This window comes from Magallana gigas, chromosome 10 (assembly GCF_963853765.1).
Source record: "Magallana gigas chromosome 10, xbMagGiga1.1, whole genome shotgun sequence".
NCBI lineage: Eukaryota > Metazoa > Mollusca > Bivalvia > Ostreida > Ostreidae > Magallana > Magallana gigas.
In genome coordinates, this window is record NC_088862.1 from 25,519,792 (window position 1) to 25,530,460 (window position 10,669).

General features: G+C 31.6%; 1 protein-coding gene across 1 annotated transcript in view; it reads left to right on the forward strand.

The window, feature by feature from the left end:
- The window catches only part of LOC105331180 (tolloid-like protein 2), a 29,110-nt gene extending 18,698 nt beyond the window's left edge, over window positions 1-10,412 (forward strand). The window contains exons 10-14 of the mRNA XM_066073688.1: window positions 1,786-1,870; window positions 5,812-5,933; window positions 9,260-9,406; window positions 9,565-9,702; window positions 10,215-10,412. Of these exons, the coding sequence (XP_065929760.1) occupies window positions 1,786-1,870; window positions 5,812-5,933; window positions 9,260-9,406; window positions 9,565-9,702; window positions 10,215-10,351 (629 nt within the window). The 3' untranslated portion in view covers window positions 10,352-10,412. The remainder of the gene's footprint in view (window positions 1-1,785; window positions 1,871-5,811; window positions 5,934-9,259; window positions 9,407-9,564; window positions 9,703-10,214) is intronic.
- Window positions 10,413-10,669: the final 257 nt, after the last annotated feature.

Here is a 10,669-nt window from a genome sequence, read left to right on the forward strand (position 1 = left end):
CAAGATGTTGACCAACTGAGGACTGCTAAAACAAACTGTCTGCCGATGGTCAGTCGATGATCAAGTTTTGCTCGGCGAATTCTTCAACGTCTGCCCTACACGACAAATCAGTCATCGACGATGAAAACAAACGAAAATACGTTTAACCCGATATGCAAAACGGGCCAGCTAAAACAATATATGTTTAAATCGAACAGGAAAATGCGTACTGCTAATGAGTTGACGATTGTTACCTGAGAATCCCTTTTTAGACTAAAAAAGAGTCGATAGTTTGTTGTTTTTGGAAATGTGACTTTGATTTTAGCATCAAATTTGCTGATAACTACTGGAAATGATAAAGTGAAAGACCCTTTTGCAAGAGGTGCCCTTTTTAGTCAACTTTAAAGACAGCGTCAAACACTGACATGTAGATTTATCTCAGAGAAATAAGGGTATGCTGTTGTATTTCTGTGTGTTCAATTAACAGACTTTACAGATATATCACGAAATACTGATATACTATGTGTGAAACTTTCAATGACCAAAACCTCGGTACAGTTGTATAAATTCAAAATATGTGCTGCGACACTGTTTGAGTAAGTGCAGAGTACTCGAGCTCAAGTAAAGTAACCGGGAGAGAGAATAACAAAACCCCCCAAAAATTTCAAGGCTTGAAACATAACAGTCCGAAATAGTCCAGAGCCTCCAGGAAACCCAATAGCACGCATAAACACAGAAAATATTTTTATTGATATGCGTAAGAGATTACTCAATATCGACCTCTCCAAAGAAGACATATATACATATAGGTAATACCCCAAAGGAAAACCCAATAATGTAACAAACAGAAAAGTTAGAATCATTTGTAACTTTAAAAATTGAAAAATTAAATTCAAAAGTGTACACAAAAAATAGAACTAAAACAAAACATTTCAATATAACTAGCATGATCTAACTAAATATTGCAAAGGTTTAGTCCAATATCTTTCTGGGGCAACATGTGCAACGTCAATAAAATCTTTTCTGGACTAGTGTCGATCTTTCAATGACCTGAATCACATCGTCTAATGCACGAGTCTGACAATTTAACGTATGGACATTCCCTAATTGACCATCTCCACTCAAACGTTGATGTTTATTTCATATGTACACAATTGTACGAATAATATTTGATGAAACTTTTGTATTCTTTTGTATGTACACCTGTACGAAAAATCAACTGGAAATATAGACCCCTAGGTACTTGGCCTTAGTGGTAACACACAGCTCCAATAGAAGGAGCTGGCCGTTGAAAAATGTACCACCAAGGCAAAGTTTGGGTCAATTATTTCTATCCTATCAAGAGCCGCGTTATAACAAGAATGAAATTATTAACGTTAAAATAATCTATGATATAAAAATGTAATATTTTAATAATGCATACAGACAATGTCTGTAATAGGATCAATTTTACCCTTCGTAGACCCAGTTTGTTTTATCATAACAGTACTTAGAAACATTTTTGGCGTATAACATTCATAAAACGCAATTCAATCAGTTACATTTATCATCATATCATATCAAAGCATGTTACAAAATATACATGTGGTATCGAGAAACATGCTGCCATAGTATCATGATGTTATTATTTAATGTACTTATAATGTAACATTTGTTAAAAAGCCTTGAGGTATTGAATTAGATATATGCAATGTTTAAATATTAAATAATTGTAACAAATGCAAAATATGAATTTATAACTTCTGAGAAACATTCATTAACAATTTGTGAACATACATAAAATTAAAGTTTCAAATATATTTGTAGGAACATGTCCTGGATCCAAGACCATTCAAGCTACCGACAGTTTCCAGACAATAACCTCGGCAAACTTTCCCGAATCATATGGAATGTAAGTGAGAGATAGAAAATTGTATTTGGTATTATGTCATCATACATATAATATACATATTGTTCAGAGTAAGATTCAATATCAAATGGTTATACGTTATAGACTAGCTGTTCAAAATTCATTATACAAATGATACCAGGATAACCCATTAAAGCTTGGAAACTTCCCATAGACTTTTAAATAATTACATGACATTTTTTTTAGCTTTTACAGCGACCCTTTATATTGTTGAAACAAAGTGTTGGCACTGTGTTGATTCTACTATTCAAAGCGCTATAAACAATTCCTAGTATACAATGTGTACATATGATAGCATCGTTAATATGCATTTAGTTATATTATATACTGTCTTATAAACAACATATCACCATTATTAAGTCTAAAATGTAAGATAAAACTTTTATATTTTGTGTTTAGAACACCCCCCCCCCCTCCCCCCGTTGGAACATTTAATACGGGGTGGTAGAATATTCAAGTCTTAAATGTCATTAAAGTAAAAGGTGTCGGTTTGACATGCCTTGACACGAGGTATAAAAATTCTTCAGCTGAGGATGCTCTGGTATTTCGTACAAATACAGCTGATCTCAGTGTATTTTTTTAATGACAGTGCACTGCCATAACAGACGTTATATGCATGGTTTAGTCAAGTTGTTGAATCGTGTCTTCCACATTCAAACTGTCAAGTGAACTAAGTACTTTGTATTTAAGAATACTAAATGGAGATGTGTTTTAAATTAATATACCGACCCATTTTGTTTTGACATATTTGTAATCGATATCAATAATTTGTAAAGTATACTTAGTTGCATTTTGTTCAAATAACTTATAAACAAAACTTCAAAATAATGTTTAAACAATAATAGAAATATCATTGTATTCAATTTTCGAACCATTGGGACTCATTGTCTCTTTATCAGTGGTTAGAAAAAACAAATTCATTGTCTGAAAATCTTTTTTTTTTCAATTGTAGTTTCTCCCTCCCGGAATATTGACTTATTAGTTGGATTTTCTCTTTTTAAAGTCATGCTTCAACCCTACTATAACATATTTTTATGTAATTTATCACCAATATCCGTTTAAAATTATTTGTTTCAGAGTATTTTCCTTTCTCCTGAATATCTAGTTCTGTGCTAGGATCAAATAAGAAATATTTAACTTCACATTCTACGTACAATTATACCTTGTTACAGATAATTAGATGATACTGTTTTAGTTTAAAATGAATGAAATCAAATTCAAAGCACATCAAATTGATAATTAAACATCAAGTATACTTATATGGTACTCTTGCGTATTTTGTGTCCATTATTACCTTGTTTTGATGATTGAATTGGTTGATGAATTATAAATTTATATAAAATCAATATTATTCAGTTTAAAGGACTTATCGTCAATTCTAAAACATCAAATTTATGTGATTTAATATGCATTTTTCTTCCAATGCCCATTAGTAATTAGATTAAGGTATCCGACCCTCAATGTTAGAGTATATTCTTTATAAATGAAAAGAAAATTAATAATGGCATCCAAGCATATTTGGAAAGTTATTGCAAATTTGCTCTCGGTGAATATAATTGAAAAAAATATACAAGCTGAGATTAAATTTAAATAAGAAATTGTACATCTACATTGGTGGACCGTGGCTCAAACCCATTTACATATACGTAGTGGATCTCCATAGAGACTCGAATCCAAGCATTTTGTTAAATAACTGAGCGTAATATTAACACTAGAACAGTAAAATTTTGTCTATAAAAAAATTGATAGTTCAAATAAAAAAAAAATCCAATTATTAAGAATTATCGAACGTGACTGAGGATCGGAGATCGAGAGATGAGATCGTGAGATTAGTATCATCATTTTTAATAAATTTATTTTATCATTTAAAAGGTGACCGACCGAATCAAGCAGAACCATCTTAAATAAAGCTTGAACTTTGTGCAGTTGTGTTAGACAGCGTGTTTTTTTCATGGCTAGCCACTTAGCCATCAACAAAATGTGTATGGCTTTTTAGCTAAACCTTTGCAATGGCGCAAATTTTGCTTGAAACCAGCGTCATCCTGAATTTGTTTTGACGCATAAAAGTTGACAAGATTAGGATATAATGCAGGATGCACAAAACATTATAGAAATAGAAATAATTAAGTTAAATACTACCTTATCCTATCCTATCCTGCATTTCGTAGCCAATCAGATTTGAATATATGTTTACTAGTGATTTGCGAAACGAAATTTATGTAATTAGTTTCATTTGTAATACAAAGTACAACATTTATTGTATAAATGATAGATAGTGTGATAAATTCGCAAAACGGTGAAGAAAATTGATGCGCGCTACACTTTTGTTGATTCGGAAAAGCGTAAGTATGCAAATACTGTAAACAATTTATGTTACACAATACAGCGTGAAATTAAAATATGAATGATTTTTTTCATTTGTTTTATTTAAAGACCTTTACAGTTTAAATACTGAAGAATCCAATCGACGAACAATTCGACATATAAATTGTAGACGAATAAAAAAAACGGACGCCATGTATGTGTGTGTGTGACTTTTAACATTTCTTATTTCTTCAATGTCTGATCACAAAGACGTATATATGTACCCACAAATAAACTGAATAATTATGAAGTATAAGCTAACTTTAAACGCGAATACATTTATACTTTAACAATAAATCCGCATCATATAAGAATAAATGCAATATTTATAATGATTCATGAAGTAAAGAATAAAACTGAAAAAATAAGTTCTACTTAGCCTAATTTTGTTTAGTTGTAATTACAAATAATTGAACTGTTTTTGTGCTATGCCAAACGTTCATGTAAACCTTGAGTTAAATAGGTTAAATCGCGCTTTTTGTTGCTTTCACAAAAACAAACACAAAAGAAAAGAAAAACAAAGCGTGATTAAGATCATTATCATTATTATTATTAAAGTTAAAATCTTAAGTCAAACACATCATTCTACTGTTCCTTATTTATAACAATAATAGTTAAGAATTTACATATATCGTTTACTTATAGTCAACAAATGGTGCGAAGCGTAATGTATGCGTAAAAAGTGAAATGCCTCAACAGGTATAAGTGTGATCGACTAAAGTAAAATACAAACACTGTAACAAAAGCCAAAATATTAGCACCCCACCCCCTCCAAGAAAAAGACAACAAATACGGAAGAGATATTCTTTGCTCGCTACTTGATTTTGTTTTCCCTTGGACTGAAATGTCACACTTTCATTGGTTTAAACATAGCAGGTGATTGCCTCATATATCTCTATATTTGTTCGGTGAGAAATAATATTAGGCAATATGGCCGTCATTTGCCGACGCTTCGCTTACTCATTTCGACACGTCATAGTATTTAATACTAACCCGCATGCCATAAGTTCTTATACTATTTGGAGTAGTTGCCCTTTGAAATTCTTTAAAATGAGAGTAGTTGCCCTTCGAATATTGACGTCAAATTGTTCTGTCTGGAGCAAAACAAAATGGCAGCGTCGAAATTTGCTCAAATCTGTGCGGAAATGGAGAAAACATATAAAATTGAAAAGCCACAAAACATTGTAAGTAAACATGGGTTAAGCAAATATTTTTAAAGAGTATTTTAAAGGTGAGATTGAAAATTTTAAAGAGTTTAAATGAGTTAAATTGAACGAGATGTTAGGCATCTTGTACATGGTTTTGCGTAGGTCATCGTTATTTGTGATTAAATATATCGCTTGATAGTCCTCGGGAAAACAAAACACTTATTTGGTTAGTTACTGACTCACTACGGAAATATATTGGGTTGATCATTCTCATAGACGGCTCGGTTTCGCCTCGCCATCTATGAGATCGATCAACCCAATATATTTCCGTAGTGAGTCAGTAACTAACTAATAAGTAATAGTATCAATATATCATAGAATTATGCTAGCACTTTTTTAATCGTTTTACAGAGACGGAGACTGTGACGTCACAATAACAGCTGACGAAGGAATGGTTATTGTTTTCTCTTTCCCCTGTCTTATCATCGATCGATATCGGGATTTATGTTTTGACTACTTGACTTTGTCTACAGGTACAAGTATAAAATCCTTTTTGGATGATTTGGTTCTACGAAAACTCATTTTTATATTAATTAATTTTTATGAAATGCAATAAAAATTGCACGATACATTTGTATTTTCAAGATCAGCCCCTAACTACGTAAGCTTTCGATCTCAAATTCTTTGATTTATTACTTGTCACCAATTTATAACATTTGATATCAATTTTAAGCTTGGAATTTCGGGAGTACGTGATATTTTACGATGTAGTGAAGTTGGAAATTCGATATATTGATTAGTTAGAGCTTCAAAAATAACTATTATTATCAGAATTGTGTAAATCAAATGGTTTGATTAAAGCAAAGATTAAAATGTTTTCATTATCTTTAACCATATTCTACATTAAAGGCTCAATTTTTATGTAAGTAGATTTAGAAATGATTCGTGTCTTGTAACAATACCTACTCAAATGGGATAAGGGAACTTAATTTTGCATTAGAGTACAGTTTCCCAGTTGACAGTTACAACAACTAAAAACACATTTGGCCTAAAAGCTCTAATCGGTATGGAACCATCCTCAATTAATTAGGATTTAATGTTGCTCAAATCAGGATCCAACATTTGGTAGGGGCATTTTACATAGGTATATATATAGAGAGAAAATCCTGGAAACTATCGTTCTAAAATTACTATAAAAACCCAAGAGGACTCAAAGTTGAATAGAATCAACCTCAGGGAATAAAGATTTAACTCGGTCCAAAGCATCCCATTTTCAGGGTTTGGGTGGGGCCTCAGTGTTTTCCCAAAGTTTTACTTTGGAATATATAGATAAAACAATTAGAAAATATTATTCTTAAAATCGCCCCCCAACACAAATATCTGAAAATTGTATGGAATCATTCTCAGGTAGTGTAGATTAAAATACGTCCAATTAATGAATCCAAGGGTTAGTGTGGTACCTGAATGGGAAAGGAGATGAAATTTTACTTTCGAATATATTGAAAAAAAATCTTCAAATCTTTCTCAAAAAAACTAAACAACAAAACCAAATTAATATGTAATTTCAGAATATGTTGATACGCTAAAGACAAACTTCTTTTAACATTACTAGTGACATTTCTAGACATGATATATTAGATATAAATAGAATGTATAAATCCATACCATATTTTCAACTGTGCAGTGTGTTACATGTACTATCAGCCAATAAAGATTTTCCACTGTTTCATAAAAAACACCAAAAATCGTATAAAATAATGAAAAGCATACATTCTTCTTTGAACGACAAAATCATGTTTCCCAAATAACTTTATAATGATCCATAAAAAATGTTGGTGTAGCATTCCACCTAGGATTTGGTTGGTTATTGTTGCTCAGATGAAAGATTTTATCCCTGCGCCACCTGTGCTGGTTTGATTATAATCAAAAATTAACATATGCAAATTATTATTACCCGCTTGCATAAGAATCAGAAATTATTTATACACTTAAGTATAGTACTTATTTTATTTGAAGTTGACGATCAAGAATAAATCCTAGGTTATAAAATGGTTGATGTATTATTCTGCATTATGTAAAAAAAAACCACACATGTTAAACTAATATTAATGGGGAACAAGACGTTGCAATGGAAAATTAATTGTCAATGTTTTTTGGGGTTTTTTTTTGTTGGGGGGGGGGGGTTACAAGTGCTCCCCTTCTCTAATATTATGATTATTTTTTTATATTTTCATTTTTCTGCAATAAATATTATATTCGATGGCAATCCTTTTCGCGTCATTAAAAAATTCTAAGAACAGAAATAAGTTTTTAAATTATTTACAGCATTAACTTTTTAACATAGAAATATTATAATTTTATGAAAATATTGCTAAAATTAAAACTTCAAAGTTTTGAGTTTTTTATTCTAAATTTTAACAAAATGTAATGGCACATAAATTATACCCAGTGATTTAAAAAAAAATATTACTCAATATTAAATATACTTTATAATATAAAATAATATCATGACAACTTTCTTGGCATTGAAGGTAGATAATGAAATACGAATCACACACATAAATCTGGAATAATGACTATTTGTGACAGTTTCTGTTTTGAACCGTCAAAAAAGTAGTCAATTGTTATACCCCCGAAAACGAAGTTGGGAAGGGTGGTATATAGGAAACACTTTGTCTGTTCGTCTGTCTTTCCTTCCGTCGGTCTGTCCGTCTGTGCAAAATGTGTGTCCGGTCCATATCTTTCTTATTGAGACACACTGAAAGTTCCTACTTCATACTAATATTGCTTATGACCAGAGGGTGTGTCATGACCTTGAACCAAGTTCAATTTCGCAAGATCAAGGTCACTTGCAGGAAGAGTGCAAAATTCGTGCCAGGTCCATATCTTTCCAATAGAGAAACACTGGAAGTTCCTACTTCACTCACAGATTGCTTTTGAGCTTATGGTGTGACGAGACATTGAACTTAGATCATTCGGGCAAGTTCAAGGTCACTGGCAGGAAAAATGCAAAATTCTTGTCAGGTCCATATCTTTTTAATGGATAAACAATAGAAGTTCCTACTTCACACAAAGATTGCTTATGACATGAGGGTGTTTCACGACATTGACCAAGGTCAATTGGGTAAAGTCAAGGTCATTGACTGGAACATTAAAAAAAAATTGTCTTTTATGTAGAAACATAAGCAAGTCCAGAAAGATCTCTTATGACCTGAAGGTGTGTCTGACCTTGACTCAAGGTCATTCGGGCAAGTTAAAGGTCATTGTTTATAAAAATGCTTAATTTCTGTCTGTGTCATGTGTTGTATAAATGGAAATTATAGTTTTCTTTTAAATTAACAGTTGTTATCGATAGAACATGGACGGTTAGCTAGATAGCATCCATTATTTGTTATCATAAAAAATATTTGAGTTATGATTTTTTCTTAGCGGGGATTATCATTTGTGAGCTTGTTCACAGTACCTCTAGTTAAGATTTATTCATCAACGTGAAGTGAATGATCATTGCAATGAACTAATGATTATATTAACCACTTAAAAATTTGTACATTAATATTTATGAAATTAGAAATGTTAAATTTCCCCAACTTTTGAACTTTTATTTAGGACATTATACTTTATACAACTGATCAAAATATATTACCCTATAAAAAAGAGGAATATCTGGGTTTTGGACAACACACAACAAAATAAAGATTTTTTTCTTTACATAAATAAAGATTATATAAATGATTCAAACAACTTGATGTCCATAATAGTCATTGCATTTTACGACGTCATATATCTCCAAATATATTCATGTGTAAAGAATTTTTTAAAGTTTGTCCACTAGTAGCTAATAATCGTCTATCCTCTACAGAAAAGGAAACGTATTATACATGCCTTCCATTCCGAAATGCAATCAACAGCCAAACAACGGGAAATAATCTTCGTATCAAATTTAAATCGAATGACAGAGGTGATTTAGCAAAAGAGTTTGGATTTGCTGTAACTTTCAAGCAAAAAGGTATTAAAATGAAAAAAAAAATAACCTTGATTTATTGACCAATTACCATAAAGAGTATCAGATAAATCAATTTTGAATTATCAAATCATTATTAAACAGCTGAACAACAATCTTGTTTTTAATGATGAATTTTAACTTACTTAAACTCCTGCGTGCAGCCATTGAAGAGTGCAAACAGAATGTCACAGGAACAGAGTCGGGTGTATGTGACATCAACGCTGTATGTATCAACACAGATGGATCGTTTGAATGCGAATGCAAGGACGGATTTACAGGAAGTGGCTTTGCGTGCATAGGTATAAGCAAACATTTTATACAATTGCAGTTGACAGTAGTTTTAATATGAAATACCTCAGACCATTTATAATATGTATTTTACCGTGTCACTAAAGTGAGAATTTTTTTTGTGCTTTGTTTGTCAAAACTAGAGCATTCCCAACTTCCTTATTGGAAATCGGCAATATAACAAAGACAACATTTATGTAAAGCAGCTTTCTGATGAGAGAAACTGAAATATTAAAATCATGAATCTCCTCCCCGAAACTGTCATATAATTTCTCAAAAACTATAAATAACGATAACTTTTTAAAAAACGCATGCTATTTTATTTGCCAATTTTGCAGATTTTTTGTTTATTATAAAATAATAGTCGAGAAAGATAAACTCGAGACAAAAAGAAAAGTAGTTGATATGTAAAAGAAGCAGGTAAAAAGATAACCAATTTCTTCGCCATATATTTCTCATCAATCTAATTCTAAACGTTAACAATTTTCAAGTAACATACATGTCATCATTATTTCTGTTAAAGCATCGACTACCATGTCAAGAAAGAAGATACTGCTGCCCCTGTACCTAGTCTGGTCCCTGGGGACAACTGTCAACGGAGCAATGCTCTTGATTCTGCTGTACAAAATGGCCGCTGCACGGAATAGCGACATTTGGTAACCATTTGGTAACCACGGAAAGCAATTGTCCATCTATCAGATTAATAAAATGTTGATAAATTTCTGGTTTATTTCTCTTCATCTATTTGGATCTAAATACTACAACCACACATAGACACATTCACACTCAAATAAATGTTAGTTCTATAAAGGGCGATCCTACATTTGTATAACAATGAAATCCCCGTAAAATTTTAAAAATGTGGTTGTTTTACCAAAATGTTCGTTCCATGAGTCGTATTCAACTTTTGCAAAACGAGGAGTACTGTTTGATTTTGTAATGAGTTCTATGGATTTTGTCGGCTGAATGAAAAATAAG